Here is a 19,326-nt window from a genome sequence, read left to right as displayed (position 1 = left end):
TTTGTTGTTTTGTAAGACCTCTTGATCTATGAGAGTCACATAATGTATAAAGAAGTTTGCAAATCAACTGTCAATCAACACTAGTTTATGTTTGATAAAAAACACTCATGATTTGACCAGATGTCTGATTCTTGATTTATGCCCTGATGGATTTGGTATGTCTGTGGGCAGCATTTTACAGGGCCCCAGTTGAAGATCAAGAAACAGATTGACAAATTATCCAATCAGTTAACACTGCAACAATTTAGATGTCAGTGCTCAAGAATCAACCCACAGTGTTGTTTGGTTGCTGCAAGCGCTGCATGATGCATCTCCACATGCCATTGGAGGATCTTAAACTTGTGCAACAGTGTGGTTTGCAATAGGAACAGGCTTCTTTTTCTGACAAACCGCAATATGCGTTCGTTAAACAAAAAAAATCCAGAACTTTCATGTCAGTTCATCAGTAAAATGTTGTTTACATGAGACACCTATCAGCTGAATCTTCAGACCACTGCATTGCCAGGAAGGAAGGTGTATGTGTGTGACGTTTCTTGCTGTTGGTTTACTCAGTATGCTTTTGGCTTCCTGCTCGTCCTGGGCTAGTTTCCAGTTTGCAGGTTCAACATGGAAAGGTGCAGAATAGATGCAGATGATCAATTTTCCCAATTAAAAGTTTGTTGTGATGAAAGGCCTACACATGTATAAATAAATATCAGTTTTGGAATTCAAATGGAATCAGCAATCATCATAGTTAATCTTCTTGTTTTTAGGTCATTGAAAAGTAAGGTCAATGTATGTGTGTGAGAGAGATAGTTATCATTTTTATCTGCTAATTTTCTGTGCCTTTATGTCTGGGTTACATTTGTGCCATTTAGCTTCAGATTCACCTCCGCATCTGTTATAAGGACACTTGTGGTCGGTCATCTCCAAAACTCAGTCCCCCTTGTATTGTATGCTATCTGTTCCAAGGAATAAATAAAATCTCTGAATGAGTGTAGCTGTGGTCTTCACCCAATAGATATTGTGCAAATGGTGGGTATGAATATGGAACACATCACATCACACAAGACTTTGGATTCCTGTTAATGGAAAATGGATAAATGACAGATGAGAAAGTGCAGTGTAAGTGAAGGCTGGATCCTGTTCAAGGTTGAGTATGTGTGAGGCCTAATTGAATATGAGTGTGACAACATACAGATTAGGAGCAGAAGTTGGCCATTTGGCTCATCATTAGTCCAATAAGCTTGCTATGCCATTTGATAGGATAATGGCTAAACCAATTATGATCTCCACTCCATTTTCTGTCTATACTTTTTGACCTCCTTGTCAATTATGAATCTATCTAACTCAGCCTTAAAAGTATTCAATGATGCTTTCTGAAGAAGAGAATCCCATAGACTAATAACCATCTGAGAGGTGAATAAAAAAGTCTTCTCATCTCTGTCTAAGTAGAAGATCCCTTATTTTTAATCTGTGTTCCGTGGTCTAGTTACTCCACAAGGGGAAACATTCTAACAGAGAATTCTTGCATGAAGTAAGGTGAGAATTCAAATCAACGGACGTAGGTGAATCAGGATGTCAATTCACCTTTCCGGAATAGTGAACAGCGTAAGCCATTTCCTGTATTGCATCCAAAGCTAGGCGATAATATTCTTGCTGATTACTTCTTCATGTACCTCTTGATGAGGGTTGTAAATTTCATCTTCCAGCTTCTGAGGAAATGTCTGGATTAGTAGTGCTGGAAGAACACAGCAGTTCAGGCAGCATCCGAGGAGCAGTAATATCGAAGTTTCAGGCAAAAGCCATTTAGCTTTTACCTGAAACATCAATTTTACTGCTCCTCGGATGCTGCCTGAACTGCTGTGCTCTTCCAGCACCACTAATCCAGAATCTGGTTTCCAGCATCTGCAGTCATTGTTTTTACTCTCTGAGGAAACGTCTGTCTATCTTGCTCTTGATTAAGCCAAAGGTAATTCTAGTGATGCTTCAGTGAATCCAGGAACTGTCCTAGCTCTTGTGTGAAGCATTCTTTATGATGACTTCCAGTTCACATTTTTCTCAGTTTCTCTTTTAATGTCATGTGGGTGCACAGCAATCTGACTGTATAGTTGGAGCCAATACGCCCAAATGAATTTTCTAATTTCTTGACCTGCAATTGCAAAACCTGACCTACTGAGATTGTTTTTAGATTTCTCACCTGCTATTTCATCATCTCATGTGGAAGCTGTCTTCAGATTAACATGGGGATCATGCAAGGATATGTTATCAGGCCAGATTTCCATGTGGGTTCAGGAAAATTTGAGCTGTGCACTTCTCCTTCTCCAAAATTTCACATTTGATCCGTATGTGACTTTGCCTGGGTTTTTGAGTTGTTTTACATCGGTTGGATTTGCATTGCATTTTGTGAGGAGTGTGGGAGTGTTTGTACACATAAAAGCTAGTTAAAAGCAGCCCAGCTCCCAACCTCATTTAATCCTTATCCCATTACACCTCTAATTATGCATTCCATCTCCTTGCCTCCATCTATCCTCCTATCACCATATGTCCTGTAAGATCTCTATTTCACCTCGAAGTGCACTCACCCATTTATGGCCACTCATGCATATCCTCTATGTACAGTTTTCAGGAGTTCAGCATAGAAAATTGTTACAAAGTAATTTGGAGGAAAAGAATAATAATCTAACAACTTTATAAACACAAATTCCAAGATGCAATCATTGAAATTTGAAGAAAACCTACCAAAAAAGAACCATAATCTTTTAAATGTATATAGGATCTGTAAACAAAAAGAGGCCATATCAAAGACATTTCTGTTTTTACACCATCTTAAACATTTCAATTGTTTTTCAATCAATAGTTCACCTGCAGCAATGAAGTGTTTTACAAGCTTATAGCTGTCATAACTAAATTTTCTAGCTGCACTACCTGAAACTGGCAGAATGGAATCATGTTTCATTTTTATATTAAGACAGAGTGTGTGTCAACCAATGGAAGGAACAGGTGCAGAAATATTTTTCAATTTTCAAAAGGGCTTTTTTTTAAAGAACTAATGCTGTCTGTCAATTTAAAACATAGTTAAAAATCGCACAACACCAGGTCCAACAGGTTTATTTGGAAGCCCTAGCTTTTGGAGCGCTGCTCCTTCATCAGGTGGTTGTGGAGTCTAAGATCGTAGGACACAGAATTTATAGCAAATGTTTACAGTGCGGTGTAACTGAAATTATATATTAATAAAGACCTGGATTGTTTGTTAAGTCTCCTATCTTTTAGAGTGGGCATGTTGGTTTCAGTTCTTTCACATATAAATTCCAGAACTTCCTTAAAATTACATTTAAAACAGAGCAGAATTTGGGACAACTGAGAATATAAGGCCATCCTTATTATGTGTATAATGCATTATAGCACTTTCTCCCATGGAGGTGGTTGATGTAGTGATCTATTTAACTTTGCAAGCCAGACCCCTATGATAAATCATTGTATTCATCAACATTGCAATACAGCATCCAGCCGTAACATTTGAAGGTGTCAAAACATTTTACATTCATGTTGCAGAATGTTCTCAGCTTTTCAGCAGCCTAGTGGTCAGGAACTCTTTAAGGAGTTGTGTGTTTTTTTGGAATTCCAAAAATGACATGAGCACATAAAAATCGTGTGCGAGAAGAAATGCAATTTTCTTGTGATCGTTACAATGGGGACACTGACCTCAGATGTGTGTGTTCATATTGTACCTAAATCCATCATGATCCAACAGTTACATAAATTTGAGTTGGATTGGGAAGACAGAGTAAAACCTTTCAACAAAAGAAACTATTTTCAGCATATCTCAACCAGTATTTCTATTGAGAGATAAAAATCTGGTCTGGTAATTCAGATGTTAATTTGTTCTTATTAATCTTTCCATGCTCCAAGTGAAGTTGTAAAATTCTATAGCTCTTGTTAAAATTAAAGCTTGTGGTTTTAATGAAATTGGGGTCAGGGGCCCCACCTCTAATCAAGAATCGGTCTCCAGTTAAGTTTTTCACAAAACTTACAGTTTATTTTTGACATGCATACAAAATCAATTAGGCTGCAATTTGAACCGGGATAGTGAGATCCACCACCTGTGTAAGTACAGTCCACAACACACGTCCTGCCTAATGGCCAGAAAATTTCACTTCAGTACATTAAACAAGATTAGCACTCTGCTCAGGCAGAAGATAATGTTAATGATATCACCTGTGTATTTCATTCAACCACAGAATGTAACTTACACACTTGAAAATATTGAAAAATACTTTTTATTTATTAACCACAATACAAAACTAAAAACTATCCTGAGAGCTACAAAAAATAAGGTACTCCCAGGTTATGTACCTCCGAGATATAGGGCAGTGTTCCCTTGCTTCCATAGAAATGTCATGGTTTCAGTAAATTCGTTGCATTACAGGATTTTAGTGTTTATTGAGTTTTGTCCACTTTGTTGTCATTGATGGATTGAAGCAGATAATTTTATGTTACATTATCAAGTATTAACCCTGAGTTTGCATGCAGATTTGGGAATTTCAGGTTTTTAAATGAAAAGCTTTTCAAAGCGATGTCCACCTTCTATTGTTCATTTTTCTTCTGTTTTATGATTCGATTACCTACAATATGGAAACAGGCTATTTGGCCCAACAAGTCCACACCAACCCTCCAAAGAGTAACCCACCCGGACCTGTTCTGCTACCCAATATTTAGCTGACTCATGCACCTAACACTATGGGCAATTTAGCATGGCCAATTCACCTGGACTGCACATGTTTGGACTGTGGGAGGAAACCAGAGCACCTGGAGGAAACCCACACAGACAGTCACCAGAGGCTGGAAACAAACCCGGATCCCTGGCACTGTGAGGCAGCAGTGCTAACTACTGAGCTACTGAGCCACCATACTGCCCTAGATATTCTCTAGGTGTAATGAATTATCATGAAACAATATGCTTGAAATTAGTTTTGTACTTCAGAAATAGAGTCCTTAGTAATCTCTGAAAGAACTGAAAGAGGAAACCTTTTCTAGGCCTGCTTCCCTTGTTTTAGTAGCCATCTATAATGGAACTTAGTAATTTGAGGAACTGTTAGAATATATGAGTTTAAATAATTTTATTGTCCCTCTTTTACTTCATTGATTCCTCTTACAAATACCAACAAGAATAGCAGAGATATTGAAATACTATGCTTTTACTGTCACTGTCTAGTTATTAATGTGTAACAATTTTTTTGTGAAATTCAATTCTAATTGATTTACTAACAATTTGAAAAGAAAATAATCTGTTAGATCTTTGCAAAAGCAAAATACTGCAGATGCTGGGAATCTGAAATAAAAACAGATTGCTGGAATTGCTCAGGTGAGCATGGTGCATCTTTGAACTGAGAGATAGAATTGATGTTTCAGGTTGATGATCTTTAGTCAGAAATTATCTTGCAATTGTTGTAGTGTGGGTCAATTTTATAAGAAGAAAACCAGACAGAGTGCTGTGAAAAATTTGAATGTCTCAGTGTAGAGTTCACCAGCTATTGAGTAAATGTAAACTGTTATCTTAATGTACTGAACAGGTCACAGATTATGGAGCTGCAGTTGTTGCCAGGTCAGTAGATAAGGAATTGTGAAATACACCAATACATTACATCAGCAATTAAGAAATAAAAATCCCAAAGTGTATACATGCATAGACCAATTTGGAAATAATATGTATTTAATTTGTGTAACTATAGCACTATTGTGTTAGTTTATGATTGTCAAGTGGACTTTGATTTGTATAGGTTTTGCCATGGAGAATTCACTCATCAATACTGCTTGATATTTAACTTCCACACTTGGTATAAATTTTGAACCAGACAAGTTGACTTAGATTGATCAGTGCATTATTCTGAGACAAGAACCCATGAATTATTTGTTATTTGTTTTATTGAGTTGAAACAGATACAATGTTTGCACATATTCTTTCTTTCTGTAAAAGAACAGGGCCCTGTGTATTAATATATATAACATCCTGTGCATGCATGTGTGCCACACTGTGAACCCAACTGACAATTCTAATTTGGTTGTTAGCGTAATCTGTTGCACACAAGACAGAAAGTTATTCAATTGCAGAATCACATCTAATATTCGACATTGTATTGCAAGTCCAAATGTCCCCGTCATTACAAATCAAAAGTACACTTGTGAAACTAAGCAGTATTGTCCTCTCATTCAATATAAATGTTAATTTTCCCATTAAATTGGTATTCTTACAAATTGTCTTGATGACTGCAAGATCGAAAGCCTGGACAACATGCCTTTTTTCAGCAATTGTTTTTATTATTAATTCATGGGTGGGTGGGGGTGGTGGGGGGGATGCAATCAGTGTCCTGGAGGAGGTGGTAATGAGATATCTTCCTGAACTGTTGTCATTGTTGGTGTAAAGAGTGTTGTTAGGGAAGGATTTCCAGAGTTTTGACATAGTGACAGTGAAGCAACAACAATATAGTTCCAATTCAGAAGTAAATATTCTTTTTCTGTCAGAAAGTCATGAGTCTTTGGCATGCTTTTCCTCAATAAGCTGTGGGAGGCAGAGGTAGATGGATTTATGAAAAGCACAGGATTGAAAGGTTTTAGAGGTGGGCAAGAATGTAGTGTATTCAAATTGGCCATGATGTGATTGAATGGTAGAGTAGTCTTGAATGACTAGGTGGTCTACTCCTGCTCCTAAATCATATATCTGTATGCATTGTGAGGGGAGGGAGAGAATTTGTGTGTACTGGTGCCATCTGCAACTTGTAAATCAGAAAAAAATGGTGGGATGATGATTTAAAGAGGGTCAGGTATGAGACATTTTGTAAGGGGCAGGGCAGTGTGTCAACAAGGGTGGTGCAGTGTGTTTGATATAGCTATTGAATAGTGGCAGTGAGTGCAAGCTGTGAAGTGTAAGTTTGCAGCAGTGCTACATGTCAGAGGTTGAGTGGAACTATATGAATGTTATATCTGAGTCCTGACTGACAGTGACTGTTGGTATGAAAATGTGAAAGTTGTTGAGCAGTATCCGAGGCACTTGGTATTATTTGGTCAAATATGGAATTCAAAGAGACTTCCATTGACTTTGACTGTTTATATGAGAATTTTTACTCTGCATCCAGAACTTCAGGGCCTGATTCCTGGTGCTGACCTTCATGAATATCAAATCGCATCTTTTCTGAGAATCTGTTTGGAGGGTTTTCTGGATCCCTGTGGATATATCATGTTTCCCTCCTCGATCAACCTCCAGAGTGGCATTGGAGAATCTTGAACCATCATTTCTTCTGCGCTGTAGTTGATAGTTTCCCAGGGCAGAATCAGTTACAGAATAAATTTTAGATTCTGCTGTAGGAACAATAGCATTGCCCTTTTAATAGGCGCAGGCTATTTCAAGCAATACCGACAAGCTTTATGTAATGTAAACCTCTTATGAGTTTGGGCCACTTGCTGATCCATTATGCCTCTCAACAGCATGCATGTTAACCAGTAGGCAACACAATATTGATGTAATATTTGTATTGGAAGCAATTGCAGGATTAATCTTGCATGTGACCAGCTTTAAGGGATTGTTAAAGTTTGCCTCCTACTATTTGTGTGGAAAATAAGTCGGATTAATTTATGAAAGGGGGAAAGCATTGTGGGATGCTGAAAATCTAAAATTAAAGAAAAAGATAATGCTGGAAGCGCTGCATTTGTTGAGAGAAAAACAGCGTTGATGTTCTGAGTTGAATATGACTCTTCAGAACTGGTCAGAACTGAGTAAAGATTAAACTATGGACAGAACAGCTTTGAATCAGTCAGTGCTGTTGGAGAGAGACTTCATGTATGTACATGTGGTAGATGAGGACACTGAGCATGGATATCAGGATTTGGTCTGAAAAGCTATCCAAGGGACATTGTATCCCTGAGAGATACCTGTGATCCTGAGTAGATTTGGCATGAGGAATGAAACTTCAGTTGGAATACAAGCGGTATATTTTGGATCTGCTAGTCACTGAGGAAGGAGATATGCAAATAATACGTTGCTTAATCTAGGTATCTCTAATCTATTGAATAAAATACAGGACCATTGCACTCTGTATTTTATATTCAAGGCAGAAGGTTGTATGTTTTTGGGTTGCCCTGCTATACAAAATGTGAGTCATTTGCTCTGACCATGTCCAGAGTTTTACACGAAAAAAAAGTACGTTGCCATTCCAGCTCCAAATAAAATTGGGAAAGCAAAAATTAGAATTGCAATGTGACAAATTATTTAATGAGTGAGTTTAGCTGATCAGTTCACATGCACTGGTAGTGAGTCTAATAGTTTAATATATACAGTTTGTTCCGGTATTACGCAAATTGGCTATAACGCGATTGATAAACTGTGAACATAATTTGGATAATGCGAATTTTATACTGGCTGGGTATAGCGATTGTCTACAATGTGATTTTCTATAGCGGTTTCTCACAGCATGAACTTCTATAGCACTAGATTGCAGAAGAATGCCACTATCGTGTTATAGCAGAATGACCTGTAACCTTTTCTACCCGTGGCTGGTGTGCAATAAGCCACACTATCAGGAAGGATTCTGCTTCTCCCCTAAGTTGAATTAGTTAGTCGTCACTGAGTTGCTATGGTTAATGGCAATGACCTTGGGCTGTGGGGCATTCACTGGTGCTTTCATTATTGGACAGGAGAAAATTGGACTTTGGAAGTATGTCACATGTCAGGCTGGATTTTAGTTAAGGGGGTAAAAACAATGACTGCAGATGCTGGAAACCAGATTCTGGATCAGTGGTGCTGGAAGAACACAGCAGTTCAGGCAGCATCCAAAGTGCAGCAAAATCAACGTTTCGGGCAAAAGCCCTTCATCAGGAATAAAACAGTTTTATTCCAGATGAAGGGCTTTTGCCTGAAACGTCGATTTCACTGCACTTTGGATGCTGCCTGAACTGCTGTGCTCTTCCAGCACCACTGATCCAGAATCTGGATTTTAGTTAAGGTGAACGAATAGCAATGGAATCAGATTTCTGTTCATTCTCATGTAATACTGACTGGCAGAACTATTCCCTGATCCAGGGTCATTTCTCAAACAAAGCACAGTCTCTGGGATTCCAGGGCCAAGAAGAAGCTCACCATTTGTCCCATAAGAAATGCCATTAGACTACTGCAGAATGAGAGTACAGTCTTATACATTGTGACTGCATTGGAAGCCAACAGAATTGTCAGAAGGCAAGTTTGGGGAAAGAGAAGACTGCTGTAGATGTTCGATGTTCTTCCATCATTGAGTGACCTTAGGGTCATTTTGTTGCTTTCTCTCAAGTTCCATTAACTTCCCTACATTAGTCCACCAAAGTGATCTGAGCATACCTTGGTGGTTGTGGTTTCGTTCGCCGAGCTGGGAATTTGTGTTGCAACACAAACTCCCAGCTCGTCGAACAGAACCACAACAACGAGCACCCAAGCTACATATCTTCTCACAAACTTTGAATACGTTGGTGGGTTTGGATGTGGAAATCCATACAAAATAGAAATTTGGAGCAGAATTGAGACCACGAGCTCGCTTTGCCATTTGATGAGATCATGGCTGATTTGATCATGCCACAACTGCACTTTCCTGTGCAACACCTAAATCATTTGACCTTTTTCAAGTCCAAGAAGTTATTTCATTCAACCTTTAAATTATTGAGTGACCCTGCTGTCTGGTTAAGAAGATGCCGCAGACTTTAACCCTTCTGAGAAACATTTCTCCCCATTAAGGATATTTCCAGGGTTGGAGGATTTGAGCTATAGGGAAAGGTTGAATCGGCTGGGGTTGTTTTCCCTGGAGCTTCCGAGGCTGAGGGGTGACTTTATAAAGAGGTTTATAAAATCATGAGGGGCATGGATAGGATAAATTGACAAAGTCTCTTCCCTGGTGTGGAGGGAGTCCAGAACTAGACGACATAGGTTTAGGGTGAGAGAGGAAAGATAGAAAAGAGACCTAAGGGGCAACTTTTTCATGCAGAGAGTGGTGCATGTGTGGAATGAGTTGCCAGAGGAAGTGGTGGAAGCTAGTATGATTGCAACATTTAAAAGGCATCTGGACAGGTATATGAATAGGAAGGGTTTGGTGGGATATGCGCCGGGTGCTGGCAGGTGGGGCTAGATTGGGTTGGGATATCTGGTCAGCATGAACGAGTTGGACTGAATGGTCTGTTTCCACGCTGTACATCTCTATAACTGGGAGATTCCTTATTTTTAAACTGACCCCCTAATTCTAGACTTTCTGACAAGGGGAAACATCCTCTCAACATTTATCCTGCCTGTTCTCCTCAGAATCTTATATGTTACAATAAGATCACCTTTCATTCTTTTAAACTCCAATGGATATAGACACAACCTTTCCTCATAAGATAACTCTTTCATCCCAGGAATGGGTCAATTGAACATTCTCTGAACTGTTTCTAATGCTGTTACAGCCTTTCGCAAGTAAAGAGACCTATTTGTGCACTACACTTATCAATTTCCTGTAGAATTGTTGCAAAATGTCTTGCAAAGTTAGCAACTTACCCTTGCAATAAATGACAGCCTTCCATTTGCCTTCCTATTTACTTGCTGTATCTGTATACCAGTAGCTTCACCATCTTCAGTCAGTTGTAATTTTGAATCAGGTCAGACTCTGTAATATAGTGCAGTTCTTCTTGTAGCATGTTCTTTCTCTAACATTTAGTGTGCTTTCAATCAATGTTTCATAACTTCATGCCATTGTAAAATCGTACAAATACTAATACGATTTTAATTTTTTTTCTAATATTTATTTACACTATTATGAATTTTAAAAAACTTCTCTTGTCCTTTTATTGTTGTTGCAGGACTTATACATACCTCATTTAGAACTCAGGGACAGACATTTGACCACTCAGCAGACCATTGGGAATAAGCAGCACGTAGCCTTCCCAAGGGAGAATGAAAGGAGGGGAAGATCTATTCAAAGTGCTTGATTTGCAGCTACTTTGTTCTCAATGTTTCGAAAAGACGAATGAAAGTACCATTGTCCTTAAAAATGTGAACCACAAATGCCAACAACTCCAGCTTGTTGCCAGGAAACAACAGAACAGAAATGGCAGCTGGAGACTTATTCGCAGACGACCAGCTTTCATTAATCCTGCACGCTATCAAGTGTGTTCCTTCTACAGGGAAGGCTCAGGTTGCAAGAGGATGAAGAATCGCTGCACCTTTGCCTGGAGTGAAGAAGAAGCCTTTGTTTGGAACTATGAAAGACAAAACCAAATTGAACGACACAAGCTAAAGAAGTTGATAGCGGAAAGAACAAACAATGGGAGTCCATGTTCAGGCACAGCAAATAAACAACAAACTGTTGAGGAAGAAATTGTTAATGAATTTGAAGGACAATTTACTGAGTTGTGTGCAATATGCTTTTACAGTGTCCCTCAGCAGCTTTCCTACCAAAATATTCACAAACTTTGTTCATTCTCCTCTCAGCATGGATGGAGTCCATTATTAGTGCATGTCCTTGAAGATAACAGTGATATGAAGCAATGCAATGAAATTAGACCAGTCTCATCTCCAAACAACTTACAATACTGCAAACATGTTCTGCAGGGAGTGTCATGTCATGATTTAAAGAATTGCAGTTTTGCTCATAGTGAAGTTGAACTGATGGTCTGGAAATCAGAGACACACCGAGGTTTGAAACGTTTAACCTTGCTTCAATTATCTCAGCAACAAAACTGGAATGGAAAACCAGGAGCAGAGAGGGTGGCAGAAAACAATGTTCAGTTTTATTGTAGCGTCTGCCTGGTAATCTTTTCTTCTCAGGATAAGTTTGAGAATCATTGTACATCCATAGAACATATTCAGATGGTCTTGACAGACACCACAGTTGTGTGGAACCACCGGGAACCATCTCTTAAAGCCAACAAATATCAGTTATGTTCAAGGTGAATGAAATTTTGGTTATTTACCAAATTAACCCAGTGGAGAATAAAGATTAATTACTTGGAACAATATTCATTCTTCCTCGAATGTTGTTAGTGAGCAATCCTCTTCAGAAAGAGTCGTGTAACATTGCAGGCCATCCTGGAATGGGAAATGATAAAATTGAACCTGAAAATCCAAAGGGTTTCTCAACAGTGACCCACTGAAATTCCAACAGTAGATCAGGAGAATCCCTTAAAATGATAGAGACCTGGCAAAGAATCAGTTGTGCCATTTACAGATTTATCTGCTCCTTATTTAAAAAAAATGTATTTAGAGGGTTGGAGCCAAGGGCAGAGTCTAAGTTACCACTTGGTTGGCTCACTTCGAACCCATAACCCTTTGGAAGCTGGTAAATGGAATAAGCAAAGGTTGCGTAACCTCTGTCAAAATGGGCCATATCCACAGCATTGAGACAAATCTCTGAAAAAAAGAGGTGCATTTATCTCTTAGCTGGGTGGTGAGACTAAATGATCCTTCCCTCATTGGCTGGTAAATGTCAAATATTCTTGGCCAATGTACTTCCTGTTGATCTTGTAAAGTCTGGTAAGATTAGTAAGATTTGGATGTGACTGCATGTTTTGAAGAATTTTAGGGCTACATGTCACAATGTTAGTAACCAGAACTTGATTTTGAACTGATTTTTTTTAAAATACATGCTCATTCCTGGCACATTAATATCTAACACAACTTAGAATTATCTCATAGCTTTAAAGTATAGTTCCTTTATAGATTCTTGACTGAAATTAGATTAGATTAAATTACTTACAGTGTGGAAACAGGCCCTTCGGCCCAACAAGTCCACACCGACCCGCCGAAGCGCAACCCACCCATACCCCGACATTTACCCCTTACCTAACACTACGGGCAATGTAGCATGGCCAATTCAACTGACCCGCACATCTTTGGACTGTGGGAGGAAACCGGAGCACCCGGAGGAAACCCATGCAGACACGGGGAGACCGTGCAAACTCCACACAGTCAGTCACCTGAGTCGGGAATTGAACCCGGGTCTCAGGCACTGTGAGGCAGCAGTGCTAACCACTATGCCACCGTGCCGCCCACGATTCCTTTTCTGCTTATGATGAATTTTTGCTTATTACCATCAGTTCAGAGGTTGAAAAAGCATTGTGCACAGACATCTCCCTGACCATAACTTTGCTTGTTTCTCTTTCCTGAGATTGATTACTCAATTTCCTTGAGTTGATTTAGTTTTTGAGCATATTAAGCAATAATATTTCACACAGATGTTAATGCCAGTAACTTCAAGATTGCCCCTCTCACCTTTACCCAGCATTCCATGATCAACAGGGTGAACAAGTGACCTATTGTGAGCTGTGGGCAGAAGATTTGAGCTGGGGTAAAACACGATCAAAAAGAGACCACGTTCTCATTTCCCTTCCTGCATGGAAATTCACCTGTTCTCCGAATTTCAAGTTGACATCTTCACTTGAAATCAAAACCTGCAGCTGGATCAAGGCATTGCTAGATCTGTATGTTTAATTCGTAGGCAGACAAAGTATCATTGCTAATAAAACTTGTTATTGTCTGAGGAAATGAAATACCCGGTGATTTAAATATGAAGCCAGTTCTGATGTTGCTGTTCTCAGTTCAAATTAGCTGCCAGTGGAAGCTGGGATAATTACAACATTTAAGGGGCATCTGGATGGGTGTATGAATAGGAAGGGTTTGGAGGGATATGGGCCAAGTGCTAGCAAGTGGGACTAGATTAGGTTAGGATATCTGGTCGGCATGGAAGAGTTGGACCGAAGGGTCTGTTTCTACATCTCTATGACTCTGTTACTTCTTGGGGATTTTCTCTGCCTTTTCATGACTTATAGAATAATCTTACTACTTTATTTTAAAGGTTAGACATCTGTGAATTTGGTGAGAACTGTATCCACGCTCACTCTCACAAAGAACTTGAAGAGTGGCTGATGCGGTCAGAGGTTGCTCAGAAGCGGAAGCAGTCAGCAAAACATCAGGGGCTGTTATCCTATCAGGACAGAATACTGGAGGAATACAGGAACTGTAGAAATGAAATACTGATTGTAAGATGTTTTCTTTCATCAATGACCACTTGTAAATCTTTGTCAATGGTATTCACTTTTCTATCATGCATTCAACTTTGTTTAATAAATGCCTGTCATTGCAAATGTTTTAATATTGTTAATTGATTTACAGATGTCAGAAGAAGTTGATGACGTTTTGATTTCATGTGATTGTGCATTAAGAATACCTTATTACAAGAGAAGATCTAAACTGAAGTGGAACTTTCACATAAAATCACAGGTATATATTTGCTTCTCTTCAAGTATTGTCACATCTGTATGAGATTAAGGAATGCCACACAGACTGGCCCAACTAGACAATTTAAGATACAACACTTTTATTGGATACACATTACATTGCATTACTACAACTGAGTTTTTTTTTACCATCTGCAATTAATAATAGAATATACTCAACTGAGTGGAATGTCATCTACATCTCCTGTTAAATAAACATGCTTATAGTTCTTTATAATTAACCACTGAGCAAACTTAAATATTTACTTTCATCAGCATTCACATGATCTAAATTTAAAACAATGCAATAAATGTGATTGCACTCATTTGAACTTTTCCATTACCCACACCTATTCTGTCCTGTCCAGGAAAGGGTTGATGCCAGTTTATAACAAACAATACAATACATGCCCATAAGTGTGGACATATACAAATTCTGTCCTAAACCTTCATTGAGAAGGGTCCCAGTAGCAAAGGGCTTTATGATTGATCTTAGTTTAATGTGTGCGTGGAATCCAACAATGTTGGGAATGAGAAATGTAGCAAACAGGAGTAAACGTACCAATAAATTACATTATTTATATAAGCTAGAAGAGAAAGTTTGATAGTGTGAAAATCATGAGGCAGATTTTCTCTGCAGTTTTGTGGCCCCTGTTGCCTGGTTAAAATGGGAATCAGAGGCTTTACAACAGGAAACAGTCACTTATCTGTGCATTTCTCCATATTAGACAGTTAGAGGTCGGAGGACAGGCTCACTGTCCAAAAGATGGCATGTAGGTTCTCAGTTTTCTTCTATTCATTCACAGGATGTAAGTGTTACTGGCTGTGATAGCATTATTGCCTAGTGGGCAGTAAAAGACAGAGCGTGGTGGTGGAAGGTTGGTTTTCAGACTGGAGGCCTGTGACCAGTGGAGTGCCGCATGGATCAGTGCTGGGTCCCCTACTTTTTGTCATTTACATAAATGATTTGGATGCGAGCATAAGGGTCACAGTTAGTAAGTTTGCAGATGACACCAAAATTGGAGGTGTAGTGGACAGCGAAGAGGGTTACCTCAGATTACAACAGGATCTGGACCAGATGGGCCAATGGGAGACGGAGTTTAATTCAGATAAATACATTTTGGGAAAGCAAATCTTAGCAGGACTTATACACTTAATGGTAAGGTCCGAGGGAGTGTTGCTGAACAAAGAGACGTTGGAGTGCAGGTTCATAGCTCCTTGAAACTGGAGTCGCAGGTAGATAGGATAGTGAAGAATGCATTTGGTATGCTTTCCTTTATTGGTCAGAGTACTGAGTACAGGAGTTGGGAGGTCATGTTGTGGCTGTACAGGACATTGGTTAGGCCACTGTTGGAATATTGTGTGCAATTCTGATCTCTTTCCTTTCAGAAAGATGTTGTGAAACTTGAAAGGGTTCAGAAAAGATTTACAAGGATGTTGCAAGGATTTGAGCTATAGGGAGAGACTGAACAGGCTGGGCTGTTTTCCCTGGAGCTTCGGAGACTGAGGGGTGACCTTATAGAGGTTTGCAAAATTAAGAGGGGCATGGATAGGGTAAATAGGCACAGTCTTTTCCCTGGAGTCAGAGAGCCCAGAACTAGAGGGCATAGGTTTAGGGTGAGAGGGGACAGATATAAAAGAGACCTAAGGGGCAACTTTTTCACGCATAGGGTAGTACGTGTGTGGAATGAGCTGCCAGAGGATGTGGTGAAGGCTGGTACAATTGCAACATTTAAGAGGCATTTGGATGGGTATATAAATGGGAAGGTTTGGAGGGATATGAGCTGGGTGCTGGCAGTTGGGACTAGATTGGGTTGGGATATCTGGTCGGCATGGATGGGTTGGACCGAAGGGTCTGTTTCCATGCTGTACATCTCTATGACTCTATCCATATAGCTGAGGAGCTGGAGTCACATGAAGGCCAGACCAAGTGAGGATGGAACATTTCCTTCCCTAAAGGGCATTAGTGAACTAGGTTGGTTTTAAACAGTAATCAGTGGTGGGAAATTAAGATGACTTTTTATTACAGTTTTTAACTGAAATGCAAATTGCACCATTTGTCATGATGGGATTTGAATCCATGTCTCCAGAACATTAGGCCGGAAGTGTTGATTACAAATATAGTGATATTACTGTAATACCATTACCTGGAAGTCTTTTTTTTAATGTAAGTAGCTGAGAGTAGACCTCTTTTCCACTCACAGTTAGTTACGTTTTACTGTACCCTGGTGCTCCTTTGAAACTGGTAGGTCTCTGATTGGCCTTACAGAGTTAGGAGCCTGGCCACTGTCCTTAATTGAATGTGTACATGCCAATCAAGGAGGTGCCCTGGTCAAACCTCTACAAGTGGGCCTCTGAGATATTCATTTCTTATTCAGTTGAGGTTTCCTCATCACCACGGTTGACAATGCCCTCAGCTATGGCTGACCCATCTCCTGCACTTCTGCCTTCACCCCCTCTCATGTACACCCCTAAACAGCAGAAGGTTCCCCATTGTCCTCACCTTATATCACACCAGCATCCACATCCAGAGGATCATCAGCACCATTTTGGCTCCCTCCAGCATGATGCTACCATTAGATACATATTCCCCTCCCCTCCTTTGTCAGCCTTCTGCAGGGACTATTCTCCTCTGAGACACCCTGGCCCACTCCCCCTTCAATTCCCATGGCTCCACAACAACTTCTCATGCAATTACAGAAGGTGGAACACATATCCATTTATTTCTTCCTGCCCCAGTATCCAAGGCCCCAAACACAACTTCCAAGTGAAACAGTGATTTGCCTACATTTTACTCAATCTAGTCTACTGTATTAACTGTTCACAATGTGATCTCCTCTACAATGGGGAGGTGAAACACAGACTGGGTGGTGACTTTGCTGAAAGTCTATGTTCAGACTGCAAAATTGACCCTGAGCTTCTGTTTCCCTGGCCAACATCTCTGTCTCAGGCTTGCTGCAGTGCTCCAGAGACCCTCAGCGCAAACGGCAAGAACAGTATCTCATTTTCTGCTTTGGAACCCTGCAAGCTTCTGGACTCAATATTGAATTCAATATTTTTAGGGTCTGAGCACCTTCTGCTATGTCCTTACCCCAACCTCACATACCAGGTCTTGTCATCACATGGGCTGCTACCACAAATAATCTATTATCAGCCACTAATAATCCCCATGAGAAGCTATTTATTCTCCTCAGCTGACATTGGCACATTCCTGTTTTTCTCTTTCTCTGGGCTCCATCTCCACCTATCACCCGCCACAACCCCCCCACCCCCACCAACCGAACCCTATCTTCAGCGTGTATACCTGTTGAGATTTTCCAGCAATTTCTGATTATATTTTGCAATAATAGGTGCCATTTACTCAATTTTATCCTGTTCATCTGCTTAGTTCTGCATGAATCTGCACATCACTTGGGTGCTGTACTAGGATAATGAATTTCACAATGTTTCAGACTTTGACCTATGCCTTCACCCATGTTTGCAATACAAATAGAAATGTCAGTGTTTGTGACAGTCCAAAGTGTAGAGTGACCTAGAAAGAATCTTTGACAAACTTCCCAGCTTGGATCCAATTCAATATCTTTTGGATATTATTTTTCATTAGTTGTGTCATATTTTATCTGTCAAGGAGTCCAAGTTTGGTATTGATTAATAGAATCTAGTGCTTCTTATAGTTCATTTTTAAAAAAATCAGTTTGTAAATAGTTGCTGAGTACAATTTAATGTAGAGTGCAAGTGCTGCTGAAAAGGAGACACAATGTTGAAACTGTTCATCTGCATTCATCAAGACAATTGTAAGGACAAATTTCAAAGGAAGCACAATTCATACTGTATGAGTAAAATATGCTGACTGGCTTGCAAGTTGACTCTACTCTAGATAACAGGCTCTTAATATTACACCAACGAGCAGTTTAAGATTATCAAAAAGGTTTGCAGGGTGGCTAACTTATGCTTCCTGGAAGCAACATATACAGCTGTAGGGAAAAGTAACATTTCAGGCACTGTGCCCTTTTTGAATTAAACAATAGAATGGTGGACAATTGTTCCCCAGTCAACTCTCCATGGCAGCACCGCGAATGATCAAGGTTAACTTTCCAATCAATCAGCACTCAATCATGCAATACAGTTTATCGTTCTCTTTGAAATCGGGACATCAGGACAAATGCGACAGAGATGGACAACTGGGATAATGAGATAGAGTCTTTACATGAAGCAGGCTGTAAGGCTATAAGGTTATATAGTGAAGGTAACTGCAGGAGTCGATGGGTTTGTACTGGAAATTGGTGGCTAGCCAACCCCAGAAATGGAAATAGAGATGTTGAGGAAGGGAAGGGAGGAGTCAGAAATTGCCCAGGTGGAGGTGTGAGCAGGTGGAAATTGGGTGCGAAATCGATAAATATTTCCAATTCTGGACTAGAGAGGGAAGCCGCACCAATGATGTGATCAATGTATGAGAGAAAGATTTGTGAGTAAGGGCCCAAGTAGGACTGAAACAAGGAATGTTCCACGTACTCCACAAACAACAAGCATAACTGGGGTCTGTGCGGGTACCCGTGGCCACCCCTTCGACCTGAAGAAAGTGAAAGAAGTTAAAGGAGAAGTTGTTCAAAATGAAGACGAGCATGACTAGGCAGAGAAGAGCTTTTTTCCAGAAAGAAGAAGCGGACAGCCCTGATAAAATCCTGATGCGGGATGGATGTGTAAAGGGATTGCATGTTCATGGTGACAGGGAGCAGCTAGAACCCATGAAATTCCGAAAGTGTAAATAGTCAAATAAATTGCAGATATAAGTTAGAAGGGAAGGGACAAGGAGAGAAGAAAATACTTTTGTGCTCACTCTAATTGCAACTTTCTAGATTGTGAAATTGTTTTCACTTCAATCAGTATATTTAGGTTTAATCAAGAATCCAAGTGAAAATTGTTCTTGAAATGATGCTAGCTTTGAGAGTGGAGCTCTTGTGATGCAGTGGTAATGATCCAGCTCCAGAACCAGAAGGTACATGGTCAAGTCCCATTCGCTCCAGAGGTGTATTGTAGCATGTCTGAACAGGCTGATTTAAAAAAATTGAAAATTGAGTCGTTCTT

General features: G+C 39.8%; 1 protein-coding gene across 4 annotated transcripts in view; it reads left to right on the top strand.

The window, feature by feature from the left end:
- The window catches only part of helz2a (helicase with zinc finger 2a), a 103,231-nt gene that overhangs the window by 6,678 nt on the left and 77,227 nt on the right, over positions 1 to 19,326 (top strand). For all 4 annotated transcript variants that reach the window (XM_060836332.1, XM_060836331.1, XM_060836333.1 and 1 more), the window contains exons 2-4: positions 10,828 to 11,916; positions 13,821 to 14,004; positions 14,138 to 14,245. In XM_060836332.1, the coding sequence (XP_060692315.1) occupies positions 10,922 to 11,916; positions 13,821 to 14,004; positions 14,138 to 14,245 (1,287 nt within the window). In that variant the 5' untranslated portion in view covers positions 10,828 to 10,921. The remainder of the gene's footprint in view (positions 1 to 10,827; positions 11,917 to 13,820; positions 14,005 to 14,137; positions 14,246 to 19,326) is intronic.

The sequence above is a fragment of the Hemiscyllium ocellatum genome, chromosome 15 (genome assembly GCF_020745735.1).
Source record: "Hemiscyllium ocellatum isolate sHemOce1 chromosome 15, sHemOce1.pat.X.cur, whole genome shotgun sequence".
Taxonomy (NCBI): Eukaryota; Metazoa; Chordata; class Chondrichthyes; order Orectolobiformes; family Hemiscylliidae; genus Hemiscyllium; species Hemiscyllium ocellatum.
The sequence above is the reverse complement of the archived record's forward strand: the minus strand, read 5'-3'. Positions and strand labels throughout refer to the sequence as shown.